The sequence below is a fragment of the Pongo pygmaeus genome, chromosome 2, assembly GCF_028885625.2.
Source record: "Pongo pygmaeus isolate AG05252 chromosome 2, NHGRI_mPonPyg2-v2.0_pri, whole genome shotgun sequence".
NCBI lineage: Eukaryota > Metazoa > Chordata > Mammalia > Primates > Hominidae > Pongo > Pongo pygmaeus.
Window position 1 is genome coordinate 126754705 of NC_085930.1, and position 17621 is coordinate 126772325.

The window sequence follows — 17621 nt, forward strand, 5'->3', positions numbered from 1 at the left end:
CAGAAGACCCCTTTGTGCGGCCACATTACATCTCCTGCCACAATGTAATCATTACCTGATTCCTGTTACCCTTGGTTAGTTTTGTCTGATTGTATTAGTCTATTCTCATGCTGCTGATAAATACGTACCCAAGACTGGGAAATTTACAAAAGAAAGGTTTAATTGGACTTACATTTCCACGTGGCTGGGGAAGCCTCACAATCATGGCAGAAAGCAAGGAGGAGCAAGTCACATCTTACTCGGATGGCAGCAGGCAAAAAGAGAGAGAGCTTGTGCAGGCAAACTCCAGTTTTTAAGGCTATCAGATCCTGTGAGACTTTTTCACTATCATGAGAACAGACAGGAAAGACCCACACCCATGATTCAATTACCTCTCACCAGGTCCTCCCATGACACATGGGAATTGTGGGAGTTACAATTCAAGATGAAATTTGGGTGAGGACACAGCCAAACCATATCACTGATGATGAAAATTTGTAAGAATGAAGTCATACACTATGTATTTTGTTTCTGGCTTCTTTTCTCCAACACTGAATCGTGTTGCTCTGAGTATCCATAGTTTGTTCTTTTTTATTGCTTTGCAGAATTCCATTGTATGAACACACCATGATATATATCTATCCATTCTTTTCTCCATGGACAATTGGGGTTTTTCTAGATTTTATTTATTATGAAAAAAAGGTGCCATGAATATTCTTATACATGTCTTTTGATGGGACATATGCACTTATTTCTCTCATATAAATCCTTAAGAGTGAGATTGCTGGGTCATAGTGTAGGCATATATTATTAAAATGTAGTGTATATTGCAAATAGTTTTCTCAAGTGATTGAACAATGATGTATTTTAACTCATAAACAAAGTATATGAATACAAGCTAACTACTATAGCATAGTACAAATTATGCCATTTTTTTCTGACTTATTATTATGAATTTATATTTTAAAATTAACTTAGGTACTAAAACTTGGCCAGCCCAAGTGATAATTGGAATTAAAGGTGAAAGGAGGTTGAAAAACATTTACGGTCTAAAATTCTACTTTAAAAATTCAGCTTTATAGAAAGGCATTAAATGATTGAAACTTTAATAAATACTGTCATTTGGCAAATTACTCTTTCCATCAGAGTGCTGGGAATTAATATTTGGAGATTAAAATTAATTAATAGTAATTTCGAAAAATGTATTAAGAAACTTATTTGGCCAGGCGCGGTGGCTTCTGCCTGTAATCCCAGCACTTCGGAAGGCCGAGGTGGGTGGATCAGCTGAGGTCAGGAGTTCGAGACCAGCCTGGCCAATATGGTGAAACCCCATCCCTACTATAAAAAAAAAAAATACAAAAATTAGCTGGGCATGGTGGCGGGTGCCTATAATCCCAGCTACTCGGGAGGCTGAGGCAGGAGAATCACTTGAGCGTGGAGGTGGAAGTTGCAGTGAGCCGAGATTGTGCCACTGCACTGCAGCCTGGGTGACAGAGTCTGATGCTGTTGCAGAAAAAAAAAAAAAAAAAGAAAAAAGAAAAAGAAACTTACTTTCCTTGGTCAAACAAAAAGGAATTATTCAAAGCAGATACATGAAAAAAAATAGTGATTTGGGCTAAACATATTGTTCTTTTGAATAATTGGAGTTTATTCCTCCCATGCCTGATAAAAATAACATCTTGATATCCCAGCTTCATGCCAGTATTTTTATATTCATTTTTCTTTTGCTCTCATAAGGCCATAAAGTATGTTTTTTCATATGACCAGAGAATTGTCTAACTTGCTTTCACTGTAATTTTGCTGCATCCAATTTATAAATTCTTTTGGAAAGAAGATTATTTCTTTATCTATTTACAAGGGATTGAAAACCACAGAACACTAAATTTTCTGTGCAGAGACATAGGGAAAGGAAAAACCCCACACAGAGGTCTCCTACCATTTCCTTCTGAGTGTAAACTAAAGTGTGATTTTGCTTTTTCTATTTCAGTTATCTCAGGGATCTCCAGAACCGATTGAGCCCAACTTTTTCACAGCAGATTACCATTTATTACATCATTCATCCGGTGGAAACAGCCTGTCCCCAAATGACCCTACAGGTAATAGTGATCAACATGGGTAACCTGGCTTTCATGAAGAAATATATTGTTTGGATCAACAGCTATTTCTAAAAGATTATCTCCAATTTTTTTTTAAATAGAGCTTGTTTTGATTATTTATGGCAATAGTTGGAAGGCACATATGGTAGGAATCTAGAAATTCCCTGAAATTTATCTTACCTGGTTGTGGCAGCTTCCTTGATCATTTATTAATATCATAAGCAAACAGCAGAATCTGTGTGGGTGAGTTGTATTTCCTTTTATTTCTTTTGGCTTATCTGATGATGGGAAATCAAATTCCCTAAAGCATGTAGGGAGATAAAGAGCAGAAATAAGGAGTTTAAATATTCAAAATAGAGAAAACTTGAAACTCACCTGAAGAATCCATGTTAGACCCTTGAATTTTTTTATCTTTTACCTAAAATTCACATAGGGAGGCAGTATAGCATAGGGATTTAAAGGCACAGATTCTGGAAACCTGGGTGCCTAGATTCAAATCTTGGCTAAACCATTTAGTAGCTGACTATGGACAATTATTTAACCTCCCTGAACCCCAGTTTCCTTGCCTGTAAAATGGGGATAAATACTTGCATCATAAGGTTATAGTGAGGATTAGAGTAAAAATAAAAAGTGCCTGTCTATTAGTAGGGGCTCAGCATAAATGAACTCTTCTTGTCATATCTGAATTCTAAGAGGAAGCTTTCAAGCTACTCTGAGGTTTCAGTACTCCTAAATAATTTTTGAATCTTTATAAACGGTAGCTATGTCACCGTTTATAAAGGAGTGGATAGAAGTGAAGATTTTGCAGTTAAATGAAGACTTGCCATCTCTTTAGCTTGGAAAAAATGCTCACTTTTGTTGTGCTTTTGTTGCTGACTGAAAAAATTATTTCATGAATTAATTGACAAACTTTCCTTTGGTCTTCTGGGATAAAGCTAACCCCTATGTATGCAGAATTTTATTTAAAATAATCCCTGAGAAATCCAAGATAAAAAGTTGTTTAAAGTCATTTGCTTTTAAAAGCATTTCCAAGACAGGGAAGTTTATCTGCAGGTCAAACTTCTCCACATCATAGAAACTCTGATGAAATTAAGAACTTTGATAAAAGTCTCTCAAAAACCTGAGGGTGAGTTGACAAACTCCTCCCAGGGCAGCTGGATGCCCCACCCCAGAGCTGACTAGGCTTGGCCCATGTCACAGCTGGCTGGGCAAAAGCAAAAACAGCAGAGCCTGCCAGTACTGTGGGGAATGCCTTTAAAGATGAGCCACCAGTGCTCACATTTTCATGTCTCTTCTTAACCCTAAACCCATTCTCTCTTCTCTATTTGAATTGGTAGAGAAGTGGCCTAGGCCTCTACATGTCAGTGTTGATTGGTTTGAGTGAAAGCTGGTCAACATGGCTTTGGGTGGCATCGGAGTGTGTTAAGGTGCTGGTATACCAAATTCTGATCAACCATCATAAAGTCTGTCCAGCAAGACAATCCCAAGCAAAAAGGACAAAGCTGGAGGCATCACATTACCTGACTTCAAACTATACTACAAGGCTTTAGTAACTAAAACAGCATGGACTGGTACAAAAACAGACACATAGACCAATGGAACAGAATAGAGAACTCAGAAATAGGACCATACATCTGGAACCATCTGATCTTTGACAAACCTGACAAAAACAAGCAATGGGGAAAGGATTCCTTATTTAATAAATGGTGCTGGGAGGACTGGCTAGCCACATGCAGAAAATTGAAACTGGTCCCCTTCCTTACACCTTATACAAAAATTAATTCAAGATGGATTAAAGACTTAAATGTAAAACCCAAAATTATAAAAACCCTAGAAGAAAATCTAGACAATACCATTCAGGACATAGGCCTGGGCAAAGATTTCATGACGAAAATGCCAAAAGCAATTATAAGAAAAGCAAAAATTCACAAATGGGACCTAATTAAAGAGCTTCTGCACAGCAAAAGAAACTATCATCAGAGTTTACAGACAACCTACAGAAAGAGAGAAAATTTTTGCAATCTATCTATCCGACAAAGGTGTAATATCCAGAATCTGCAAGGAACTTAAACAAATTTACAAGAAAAAAGCAACCCCATTAAAAAAGTAGGCAAAGGACATGAACAGACACTACTCAAATGAAGACATTTATGCAGCCAACAAAATATGATAAAAAGCTCAACATCACTGATCATTAGAGAAATGCAAATCAAAACCACAATGAGAAACCATCTTGTGCCAGTCAGAATGGCAATTATTTAAATGTCAAGAAACAACAGATGTTGGCAAGGCTGTGGAGAAATAGGAATGCTTCTACACTGTTGCTGGGAATGTAAATTAGTTCAACCATTGTGAAAGACAGTGTGGCTATTCCTCAAAGACCTAGAACCAGAAATACCATTTGACCCAGCAATCCCATTACTGGGTATATACCCAAAGAAAAATAAATCATTCTCTTATAAAGATACATGCACACATATGTTCACTGCAGTACTATTCACAATAGTGAAGACATGGAATCAACCCAAATGCCCATCAATGATAGACTGGATAAAGAAAATGTGGTACACGTACACCATGGAATACCATGCAGCTATAAAGAGGAATGAGATCATGTCCTTTGCAGGGACATGGATGGAGCTGGAAGCCATTATCCTCAGCAAACTAACACAGGAACAGAAAACCAAACACCAAATGTCCTCATTTATAAGTGGGAGCTGAACAATGAGAACACATGGACACAGAGAGAGGAACAACACACACTGGGGTCTGTTGGGGTGGTGGAGTGGGTGAGGGGAGGGAGAGCATCAGGATGAATAGCTAATGCATGCTGGGATTAATACCTAGCTAATGAGTTGACAGGTGCAGCAAACCATCATGGCACACATTTACCTACGTTACAAACCTGCACATCCTGCTCATGTATCCTGGAACTTAAAATTAAATTAAATGTAAAAAAAAAATCTGGCCAGCCATGGTAGCACATGCTTATAATATACAGACGTTGGAAGGCTGTAGGCAAGAGGATGACTTGAGCTCAGGAATTCAAGACCAACCTGGGCAACATAGTGAGACCCTATCTCTACAAGATGATGATGATAATAATAATAATAGTAATAATAAACATTTTAAAAGTCTTCTGGCAATAAATATTTTTTTTTCCCTCTAGGAAGCTATATGAAAGGGTCAGATCTTTGGTCTCTTTACATCTATATATGCCTCCCTGTAAGAATCAATTTTCTTTCTAACATATATTTATTCTTCTTAGCCTGTGGATTAGGGAGAGTTTCTTAATCAGGAAACACCCATCAGGTAATTTGCATTTGGAATCACCCCTCACTTGCCCTTAACACATACGCACACACACACCTCTAACTTAATTGGACACGATGAGCAATGCCCCTTAATCTTCATATATCATTTTGTGATGGCCATGCCCAAGGAAGTCAGTTATTAAAGAAAGAAAAACAAAACACTTGAATATTCAAAGCCAAGGCAGATGCTTTGGAATTTGCTCGTTCCATCTTTATCATTAAGAAATTGACCTGTTTGCCCTATGGTTGAAGTCATAATTGCCAGTAAAGAATAACTAAGAAAATGTGAACCCAAATGTCAGACTTTCCATAATTTATCTTTTTTAGGTTTACCAACCAGCTTTGAATTGGAGGAAGGAATAACATATGAACAGATGCAGGTGAGGTTTTTGCAGTGTCTCTGAATGATTTTATTTTGTTACTTTTAATTCAATACTAACCTGATTTTTAAAATTTTAGACTGTGATTGAGGAAGTCCTTGAGGAAAGTGGCTATTACAATTTTACATCTAACAGGTAAGAGCTAGAGTTTGCTTTCAATTGTGAAAGATGAATTGAGGTCATCAGATGTTAGATCTAATTTCTCTTTCCTTTATTCCAGAGAAATTTTTTTCCGATTTTATTTTAAATACTTTTATAAAGTATCTTTGCTTAGACTAGATACATCTATAAGTAGAATATATGTGCCCATCTTTTGTGTGGACACAGTTGCTGTATTCTCAGTTGAAACAAAAAGGATGATTGCTTAGTAGAAATTTATTCCCATAAAAAATCATAAATATAAGTAAATGGAAAAGCATTTCTAGATTGGTTTTTTAAAAATCAAATATTTGTTTGTCTTATTCTAGAAGAGCTGAAAACTCACTCCTATCACTTAAATCTACCCACTATTTGCACAGAAGGCTAGGGACAAAGTGCAAGTGAACAAAGAATCATTGCTTGTGAATTTAAGATATATTTGTGGAGAAGAGACTTTGCTATTGTATGTTGCCATTTGTTTACCCTAAATAAAAAACCTCTGTTTACTGGAGCTGTATGTTATCTTCCAATATAGCTATTGTTGGTGTTCTAAGAGTATATGCTATTTTATCAATCACGTCAATTTTTATAATTTTAGTTTTGGAAATAGCGTTGGCACAACAATTTGAGTACAATTAGTTTACTATGAAGTTATTCAAGAAAGGTTTTATAATCAAGCAAATTAGCATTGTAGGTGATTGAAGCCTGATCCCACTGGGGAAATCTAAGAGTTGATATAGAACATGTACCAGGGCCATCCCACACAAAGAGTGAGAGAGCTGAGGTATTTATCCTCCAATCCCCATCAGTCATTGATTAAGGCCTTTCCCTAGGAAGTGTTAATTCCCTGTTTTTTTTCTGGCCTTTTGTAAATATGAGCAAAGAAGACTCCAGGGGTCAGAGAAATCCTCAGGAAAAGAAATGCAGGTATTCCATTATTGAATTTCTTTATGTATTAGCAGGTAGAAATCCGCCAGCATGCTTTGAAGTGGAATAGATAGGGGTATGGGTGTTTACAGTGTCTGCTACACAGGAGTTGTCTCTTGACTTACCTAAGGAGCCTACTCATAGCTGAGTCATCAAATTGGTTGCAAGTATCCACACACACACTCTGTATGGCCCACAGTTGTTTTAGGAGGCATAGTCCTTCGGAGTATATTCTCTCAAAGTGGTCTTTTATGCCTGGAGGGACTGCCTTCCTTTTCAATTATTGAAGCTATTTTGTGACCACTATTTAAATTATTCCAGAAGTCTTCACCAAAGATGACTAGTAACAACGGGAAGAGAAAGAGGGCTCAACAACATCCTGTTAAGGTCATATAGAAATTAGATTCTTTTTTAAGGTTAGTTCAGTCTCCAGTGTTTCTTCTCCTTTTTCTTCTTCTTCTCCCATTTCAAGGAGTTTTTCTTATGAATCACAAGTAAAATTATTCAACTACTTGCTCTTTTTACTTGATAACAGTTTCAAAATACTACCTTTATAAATTTAGATCTGTTGTGATTTGTAACTGCAGAGGAACAATGAGTAATTCTCATTTTCTGAAGATATATGGTCAATAGAAATTACCATCTCCACAACTACTCTCCTCCCACCATCCCTGGAGAGATTTTTGAATTTTCATTTTCTATTCAAGGGCTGAGTATATCCAGTCTTTCATGGATAGTATGAATGTTTCTGTTTTTAACTGTGAGCCTCATTATTTCAAGTGCCCTTGGCTTGTATTGGGGCAAAGATCACTCTTGTCATTTTATCTGCATTTTCTCAGAGACTTGGGATCATGGGCAAGAAATGTCTTCATATTTTTTGCAGAAAATCATTTAAATATCAAGGAAAACTAAGTGTGCAAGGAACTTAAGGAAGCTCTTACAAGAACTTTTATTTTCCCTTTATTAAAAAATATTTAAGTCTTATTTTGGAATTTATCATTATTCTTTTTCAATTCTACTTTCATTAGGTTTTAAACAGATCTAGTTCCAAAGACATATGGCTTAATTAAAAGACATTGCAAATTTTCTCATTATGATAAACAGATAATAAGACGCCTTATAACAAAGGCAAAAAGTTATTCAGTTATATTTGTAATTATGAATCTATTATGAAGGTATGATGAAACAGTCAAGTTTAAGCAATATAGTTGGGTATTGCATTAAATTTTCTTAAAGTGCTCCAAATTAAAATGAATCACATTTAAAAATCCGTATATCCATGGTGTTCCCTTTTTGGCTTCTTTTTTTTTTTTTGAGATGGAATCTTGTTATGTTGCTCAGGCCAGGCTGAAGTGCAATGGTGTGATCTTGGCTCACTACAAACTCCACCTCCTGGGTTCAAGCGATTCTCCTGCCTCAGCCTCCCGAGTAGCTGGGATTACAGGCGCCCACCACCACACCTGGCTAATTTTTGTATTTTTAGTAGAAACGGGGTTTCTTCATGTTGGCCAGGCTGATCTTGATCTCCTGTCCTCAGGTGATCCACCTGCCTTGGCCTCCCAAAGTGCCGGGATGACAGGCATGATCTACCACACCCGACCCCCTTTTGGCTTCTAATAGCAATGATAGAACATATCTTGGGAGAAAAACTCTCCAGAATTTGCTTGTAAAAATAACCCTTGTTTGTGCCTAAAGCCACTCTTTGTTTAGTAGTATTCCAAAATAATTTCCAAGAAATAAGTCAGGCTTAAATTAGAAGCACCTACTAATCCACAAACTGTAAATAACACATAACTCCAAGTACAAATCAGATTAGCTGGTACTGTCATGCTTTTTTCCACAAAGAATGGAGGGTGCTAAATGTCACAGCATATGTAGAGGTATTTAGAATCAGTATTTAGAATTAGTAGACTGCCTTTTTCCCCAATAGGTTTCATAGAATGGGCAATATTATCAAAGATGTCAATAGATAGTCTCTGAAAAATAAAGTTTCATGGCCACATATATTTGGGAAACTCAGAATGTACAATTTTTTATATTTGGAGAATGTTGACACCTATTACTATATTAAAGACTCTGAGAGGTACTATAAGAAAGAAATCTGTTGACCTTATTTGTTGACCTCAGTGTTTTCCTCACTCTTTACATAGAATACAATTGAGGAAAGCTGTTTTAGCTATGTGGTTGGAAATGGGGAACACTGTTTTCACTCCTTCACCAGGTTCTACCCAGATCTCTGTTGTTCTCATTGACATGGTCATCATTGTCATCATCATCATTGCAAAATTTGTTCTTAAATGAATTAAGCTCCATGCTGAGAAAGTTACATATATAATTTCGGTGTTATTCAAGTTTACAATTTAATACTATCAGTTTGAATAGTACACACATCATCTAGCCAGCCACTCACTAAAGGATTAATTCAAGATAAGGTACATTTTTGGCTTAAATTATAGGGTTTATATTTAGTTAAGGAAGAGAATAGAGAGGTGCCATTTTCAGACTGAAAGTCTCAGGATAAAGCCATTATCTATCTGTTAGCTATCTTTGAGGAAGATTTCTGGAACTGTGTAACTCGTGAGGAGACTGCTTGGACAGTTAGGAAGAATGTCTCAGGCATAAAATGCTTCATTAGGAAAAGAAAATGGTAACAGGAACAGAAAGAGCAGCCAGGACCTCTGACCAAGGTTGGGTATTTCTCATTTCTGGGCTTCCGGGAAAAAGGGAGCTAGGACTGAGTTGGAAGGAAGAAAGCTGTGTAAAGAAAGTTAAAGAAGGTCAAAAAGGCTTGGCTAGCCTCATAGCTCTTCCCAAAGCAGGCTCTATTTTTGATCATTTGCATGGTTGTATGATAAATCACGTTTTACATACATAAGCACTTAGCTTGCTTACCAGAAGGATGCAACTTAATATGCCTTAATTTTATCATTGTTGTTTGTGAGGATAAAATCATTTGAGTCATGAATAAACAGATAATGAGCATATAATCTTTATGAATATACTTATGTACTACATTAATATTTTATTGTTAATAATAAAATGTGTTGAGAAATAATATACAAGATAACAAATCTACATTGAATCAACTTGAATTGCTTTATTTCCCCAATTGACTGATAAGTGTGTAAAATAGTTATTTTAACCTACACAGGTATTCAAACGTACAAGCTATTTTGAATGAATATTTGTTTTTCTACTACAAAGTGTTATCAGTTCCTATTAAGTTCATAATTTGAGAAAGGCCTTGTTAGCACCAGACTTCAGCCAAAGGCAGCTTTTTAAAAATGTCCTTATCCTAACAAAAATAATCATCTTTTTATTTACTGTGATTTATTTACTTACATGCCTGAGCCCCAGTTTTTGAAATTGAATGTATGAACTAAAGTATTTGTAACTATAGAGAATTCTTTCCACTTCTGAATCTTATAGGTATCATTCCTATCCATGGGGGACCAAGAATCACCCAACCAAAAGATGAAAATGCTGCATTTTGAGTGGACTTGATTTTCTCAGTGAAGTTCAAGTTCTGGACTTCAGCCGCTATTGCAAGATGCCCAAGGATTGGGTGCTGCTAGAGGGTGTGGAAAAGACCAAGATGCCATGGGGCCTGCAGGACTTCTTTCTGGGGGTCTTGTGCTGGAGTATATGACAGCTGCAGTACTTGAGGGCTTCATTGCCAGAACACATTATATACAGGATGTCAGAGCTATCAGTGTGCTGCTGGGAGAAAATGCTGCAAAATTCATCTTTTGGGGGGTGGAGGGAAAACCCAAAAATGACAACAAAAAACTCTTTTACAGAATTTTCCTTAACATTAAAAAAAAACTTGTCATATTTTTCAAAGGCACATTTGATACTCAGAATTGCTAAAAGTATATTTAAAGGCATCTAGCCTTCCATATGTAAAAAATATTTTAGATAAAGACAGTTACAGGACTCAGAATAATATATTGGGTGATTCACTGTATCCTCCATTTTTATATTTAAAGAAATTCAAAATACATGATTGAATTTTTTTTTTAAATGGATGGGTTGGTTATCGTTTAACCACTTGGGTGCTAGTGGTCTTGAACTGTGATACAGTGTAGACAGTATTTGTAACCTTGCACAGCCTCTGGGGGTAACTGTCAAACTGTCAGATTTAAGTTAGACTAATAGATATATTGCTGTACAGTGTATGTATATGTTTATATATGAGGGCGGAAGGAGAGAGGTTTTGATTAGACTATTGCTTTGCTGCTAATCAAACTTATAGTATTTTTAGAGCACTTTGAAGAGTTTATAGAATCTATGAAAAAAATGCAATATTCCTCATCCTAACTCCCTCCTTATTACAATTACCTAAATTGTTTATGAATTGTTTAGGAATTTGAAATGAAAATAAGTTAAATCCCTTTTTTACTCATTGAGGCAGCTCAACAAAAGTGAAATCAGAATGCCAAACTGTGTATCATCCTTTATGCAGGGAGAATTATGATGAAAATCTGCTAGATTCTCATTGGGCTTAAACTCTTTCTCTTCAATCAGCTTCTTAAAACTCTGGTGTAATGTCAAGAAATACCCTCATCGCGAAATCTGTCTGCACTTCTAGCTACCTAAAGAGCAATTTATTCTACATAATTAGTAATCTGAAAGTTGAAATTATACTTTTTATTTACTTTCCATGGGGTTCTGTCATATTTGTTTACGCTGATTTTTTTTAGTATGATTGAATCGATTTTAGTTCAATGTATTTACAGTGGTTGAAAGACCATAAACTTCTTTCCATATAGTATGAAAATCTACACTATTTTTTAAATGAGCATATTTAATACTTAAATTATATCCAAATTCCCTCTAATCATGCACTAATGCTTTTGAAGATTGTCAATGGATCTTTCTTTAAGCCAAATTAATAATTACAGATACACTGTAATGTAAGATAATAGATGCAAATACAGTAATGAAAATTTCAGTTTCAGCTTTCAAACTAATTCTATCCATATGTGAAATTCATAAAATCAAAATGCTATGATATTGATTTACCCAGGCAAAATTTTATTTCTGTTCCAAGTTAATTTGAACCTGCACTTATAATTCTTTATATCTTTCAATGCATGGAAGGGGCACATTTCTTCTTCATGCAGGAAGCACAGACCTGGAGGGGCACAAATTCTAATTGTGCGGTGAGAGTTTGAAATCAAGTTATTTCCCAAATGGTAATATATACTAAACAGAATTTAGGAAAGAATAGTATTCAAAAGGCATACCGTGGTAAGAGAAGATAAATGGTTTACTTGAAGATGTTTTAAAGTGTGTATAGTTGGCTTTATTGACCAGAAAGTGAGCAAAATATTTCCATCTCTCTCTTTTTTTTTTTTTTTTTTTAAGACAGAGTCTCACTCTGTTGCCCAGGCTTGAGCGCGATGGCGAGATCTTACATTACTGCAACCTCCGCCTCCCGGATTCAAGCAATTCTCCTGGCTCAGCCTCCCGAGTAGCTGGGATTACAGGCATGTGCTACCATGCCCAGCTAATTTATGTATTTTTAGTAGAGATGGGGTTTCACCATGTTGGCCAGGCTGGTCTCAAACTCCTGACCTCAGGTGATCTGCCCGCCTCGGCCTCCCAAAGTGCTGGGATTAGAGGCATGAGCCACTGTGCCCAGCCATTGCATGTAACTCTTTTAGGTGATAGGAATGGGCATTTATTATGCTAGAAGTTAGTGAAAGTTAAGCAAGCAGAAGCTGTCCTTTTTAACAACAGCTTCACGCCTATCAACTCTATGTGGATAGATGTATTGTTTTGCTAAAAGTATGAATATTCTCTATTTGAATTCTCCCTAAACTACCACAATCACGGAGTCTATATTTTCCCATCTCTCTAAGAGAAAGTCAGGCTCGGGCAAAAGCACCATTTTGTACATAGAGTCACATCCCAACAGAGAAGTTAACTTTTCAGAAGCCTTTCTAACGCAAATATGGAGCACCTCCCCTCATGACCAAGAATGATCATTTTGTTTTGATTCTCCAAACTGTCTATTAGTGCAAAGGAGTGGTTACAAGAACTTAATAGACCTCTTAATCTTTTCTTGATTGCATTTATATATTTTTTCCCTTTCTCTTGTATAATTTTTAATGATTTGTTGTGCAATGAAATCCCTATGAATGCACCTAATTTCTGTAACTGAATATTTATATGGAATAGAATATGAATCAATCTTTTCAGATTACTTTTGAAACACAAATACTCCCATCAATTATGTTTCGACCCACCAGCTCTTTCTGAATTATGTGTACTTGAAACCTTAATTTGCTTTTTAAAAGCAAAATGTTTCATTCTCAGGGAAGTGACTGCAGCAGGAATATTTGCTTGCTTGTTGTTAACTTTATCTTCCTCCAGGCATGTAGTCTTCAAATGGAGTCTTCAAGGGAATAGTAACATGGACACTTGGACCCACTGCTTGTGGATGAATTTCAGAAACCTAGAGAAATGCTGCTTGTTTATTGTGGACGTTTGTGTGGCATTAGGCAGTGTTCACAGAATGTTTAGGCATTCTAAAGCAGAACACAATTAAGAAACACTGTTAGGAAATTTACTCAAATGATATAATTGATTAAGAGTTAAGGTCTTCCTATAAGTATCATCTATGACTCATTAAATACTATGAATTTTGATGTCCAAAAACAAATACAGGACTGGTTATGTACAATTCCAGAAATATCATTAATTAATCACCACTCATTTGTAAGATGTGTGAAGACTGTAATATTGGCTAGTGAATTTTATCAGTATTAATATGCATAGAACCCACATTCCTCTTTTTGATTTGATGTATTATAACATGTATGTATTGCTATTTTTCTCTTTTTTTGAAGTGGTGAGGAATCATGCACAGTCAATATGCTGGGTTCCTTTAGAAATGACTTTAGCTTCTGTCTGAAGGCAGGAAAAACTTCTTTTTAAGGAACTTTCATCATTGCCTTTTACTTTTTCTATGATGGTTTTTCATGAGCACTGAAATCACTTGGAGAGGCAATGCAAAGAAATCTATCTGAAACAGCTTCTTGGCACCCTGGAGTTAGAGCTATCAAGGGCTCCAACGTAAGGGAAGCTTAATGCTTCTGAATATTGACATTGACTCCTTGGGTGAAATTCTGTCCAAATATAAAATTCTTCATGTTCAACAATTAAATGTAAATAAATGAATTTCATATATACTTATATGATATCTTTGAGATTATATTAATTATCCTTTTGTGGGAATTGACAGCTTTGGGTAGATTATTTTTTCAGTTGAAATGTGTTGCTAACAATATGCTTACCCTTGAATGCTGTTTTTCATATTGATAGGAAGACACAAATTTCCCAGGGAAACAACTTTGTGATAAAGGAGTTCTTATGTGTGTCATTACAGTAAATTGCATATTGTAAATATGACTGTTGTGGTTGATTATACTCCTGCTGTGATGTTGTTTTGAGATTTGCAAGAGGGACAGGAAAGATTTTATGAGTTTCATGGGGTGTCTGATGGATATTGCCAATTTACATATTTTTTGAGTTCATGGGCAATAGTTGTTTTTAAAAATGAAGATCACATACCCTAAAATCACAGCTGCATACTTGCTATGTGAGGTATACTAGATGCTTTATTGCATGTATGTAACAATTGTCTAATAATATAAAAAATTTAAGATACAGTTCTTTGCTTTATCCTAAAAGTAAATGAACTGTAGTCTTAATTCAAAACTGAATGTTATTCCTCAAAACATGAGAAACTGCCTTTTTCTCTCCTTTCCTTTTGTACTGTGAAGATTTGCACTGGCCCCAGCTACTGTATTTAGCGATAACAGAAGTATGTGACTGTTTAAATGCTGTCATTTGGAAATAGCTTACCTTTCTTTCTCCTGAACAAAGATAGAATTTTGTCTTTATGTATGGAGGATTATGGCTGACTGTCATTTTGACAATCAACAAATCCAGATGGATACTTGGAATTGATATGGTGTGTTCACAAATGAAAAATTAGCTGAAGTTTTTGCAAACATGTGAAAAACTGGTCCCATAAAACATGCAGAGAGAAGTTTGTGCCAGAAATAACAAACCAAGAGGAACAACTGCTTTAAGGCCTTAGCACCTTTAAGGCAGACTGTGAAGGTCACTTACAAAATGATATTCTTAACCCATGATTTAGCTCTGCATTTCAAGTGCCATTTGAGTCAATATACTGAAATAGAATATAAAGCTTGTAAATGGCTATTAAATTTTAGCTAAAACTCTTGCCCTCCATATTCTGTGTGTTTGCCTCATACTGCAGTGAATTTTGGAGGAAATGGAGCTGGTTTAGGGATACTTCATGTCATAACAAAACACATGAAGTATTTACATGAACCTAACCTTACTTTGAGGGAGGTTAATAAGTATAAGTACTCAGAAGGGAAACCTTGACTTGCTAAAGATTAAGGATAGATCTTTCATGGAGGTGGAACAATCTTCAAATAGAAATTATGTTTTGAGAAGTTGGAGAGCAAAAAGAAGGCAAGAAATTCCCTAGTGCCTGGGTTGCCCAGCAGGCTGCCCACTAGGGGGTGAGCAATGGCAAAGGGTAGCTCCAGAACCTTCAGTGATTCCTGCTGTTGGGTTTCCCAGAAGCAGCTGACCAGATGCTTCCCCAGCATGCAGCTATTGTTGGACTTTTAGCCAGGCACCGTCACCAACAAGTTGACCACCCAGAACAGTAGCAAAAGGTCCCAAAGTCTCTTCATAACCTGCTGGCTGGTGGAATCCGTAGGACAGGGTCCCTAGGAGGCATTCCAAAGACATTAGACTCCTCAAAGAAGCAGTTTTATCTGCCATTAAGTGAGTGTGATTCTGCCCCAGGGGTTATGTTCCCCATCTTTCATCCATGGGCTCAGGCCCATTTTGTCTGACAGTGCAAATTTTACAAGAAGTATATGTGAGATGTAAATGGGTAAGTGCAGGCAGATTTGAATATACTTGTATGAGTTAAATTAGAAAAGAAACATTGCAAGCAATTTTAGTTGTTTGCAAGCAAACCAGTTGATAATCAGGCTGCAGAAAGATTCTATTATTTCACTCTTCCAAACTGAAAAACAAAAATTACTTGAAAAATTTTTGGGTGCATTTTGCTTACTCACATTTAGTGGGTCAAAACAAAAACTATAGTGCTTCCTGTATTCTATCGTTCACAGTGGTGACTTTGTGAGGATAAAAAAGAACAGAGCTGTCCTCTGAAAGGAAGAGAAACCCCTAATCTCATGTTTCCCAGAGCTTCTATTTTTTAGACAGCCCAGGATCCAAGACGAAGGCCTGTGCCCACAGAAGCAAAAATACCTGCAATGTGCTTTTTTTTTCCTATTAGCCTCTAACATAGTATCTTTTTGTTGTTGTTGTTCTAGCACCCCTCCTATGCGGGTCTCTCCCCTGACACCTCTTCCCCTCCCACTATTCCTATCCAAGGAACAAACAAGGTTTCCTGCACAGAGCTGTGTTATTAGAGGGAATGAATGTTCCATAGTTATTTAATGGTGTGCCATGTGGAAGACAGAGGGAAGTACTTCTCTGTATGTGATTTCTATCTTTCTAAAACCTCTGCAACACTTCCTTCATGAGCACACCTACTCTAGAATGACCTCGAAGTCAGAGATCCTCAAGAGAAGAAGAAAGAAATGATTCTGTAAAAGATTTATATAAGATATGCAAGCAGCTTTTATTTTTGCTATGATTAAATATGCCCTGTAAAATGCTAAAATAATTTTAAAAGTTATTTTCAATTTTATTGGAAAATGATTTCTCTTTTATTGAGAATTTACAGTAAATGATCATCTCTTTTCTCTCACCAGCTTCCCCAATTTCTTCTTTTATGCTCTTAAGTCTTTTGATTAAAAAAAAAAAACTCCAGAAAGCAATCATATATGTGTGAAAGGTCAAATGCATACCTCAGCTTTCATTGGTGGGTCCCTGTAGCAATTATCTATTGCTACACATGTTGTATAACAAAGCACCTAAAAACTTAGTGGTTTAAGGTAGCAACCATTTATTTTTTTCTTATGAGTTCATGGGTCAGTTGGAAGTTCTGCCTATCTGAGCAGAGCTCCACTGATCTCTGCTAGACTGTCTCCTGTGTCTATGGTTAGTTGGCAGATTGCCTGAGGTCTAGCTGATTTAGGATGGACCTAGACGGACAAATCAGTTCTCTTCCCTGGTCTCACACATTTTTTTCAGCAACTTAGCCCAGATGTGTTTTCGTGGCAGTAGCAAGAGTTGAAAAGAGAATGCAGAAATGCACTTGTATTTTGACAAGCCACTTCTTGTGTTGTTTTCTTCATTCTCAATGGTCAAAGCAGGTCACACGGTCAAATCTATCATTAGTGTGGGGAGCTGTATCAGGCTTTTACTGCTGTGCAACCAATTGCTGTAAGTTTAACAGTTTAAAATAACACACATTTATTATCTCACAATTTCTTGTGTGTTGGAAGTTTGAGCAGGGCTTAGCTAGTCCTCTGCTCAGTGTCTCACAGCTATAATCAGTGCTGGCTAGGGCTGGGATCTCACCTGAGCTTGGGGATCATTTTCCAAGATCATGTGATTATTGACAGGGTTTATTTCCTTGTGTTTGTAGGACTGAGGTCCTCAGCAGCTAGATACCATAGATGCCACCTGTAGTCCCCTGCCATGTGGCCCTCTCCGGAGACAGTTCACATCAAGGCAGCTGGCCGCTTCAAGGTCCACAGGAGAGTCTCTTTCTCTCTCTCTAGTCTGCTAAGATAGAATCTTATAACCAAATC

General features: G+C 36.5%; 1 protein-coding gene across 17 annotated transcripts in view; it reads left to right on the forward strand.

Annotated features, from left to right (window-relative positions):
• Positions 1-16672, forward strand: part of NEK10 (NIMA related kinase 10) — a 264785-nt gene extending 248113 nt beyond the window's left edge. For 15 of the 17 annotated variants that reach the window (XM_054479800.2, XM_054479798.2, XM_054479804.2 and 12 more), the window contains 4 exons: positions 1967-2075; positions 5717-5769; positions 5849-5904; positions 10264-16672. In XM_054479800.2, coding sequence (XP_054335775.1) covers positions 1967-2075; positions 5717-5769; positions 5849-5904; positions 10264-10312 — 267 coding nt within the window. In that variant the 3' untranslated portion in view covers positions 10313-16672. Of the gene's footprint in view, positions 1-1966; positions 2076-5716; positions 5770-5848; positions 5905-6236; positions 6416-10263 lie in introns of those variants that run through there. The other 2 variants (XM_054479796.2, XM_054479797.2) reach the window with 1 other exon arrangement.
• Positions 16673-17621: the final 949 nt, after the last annotated feature.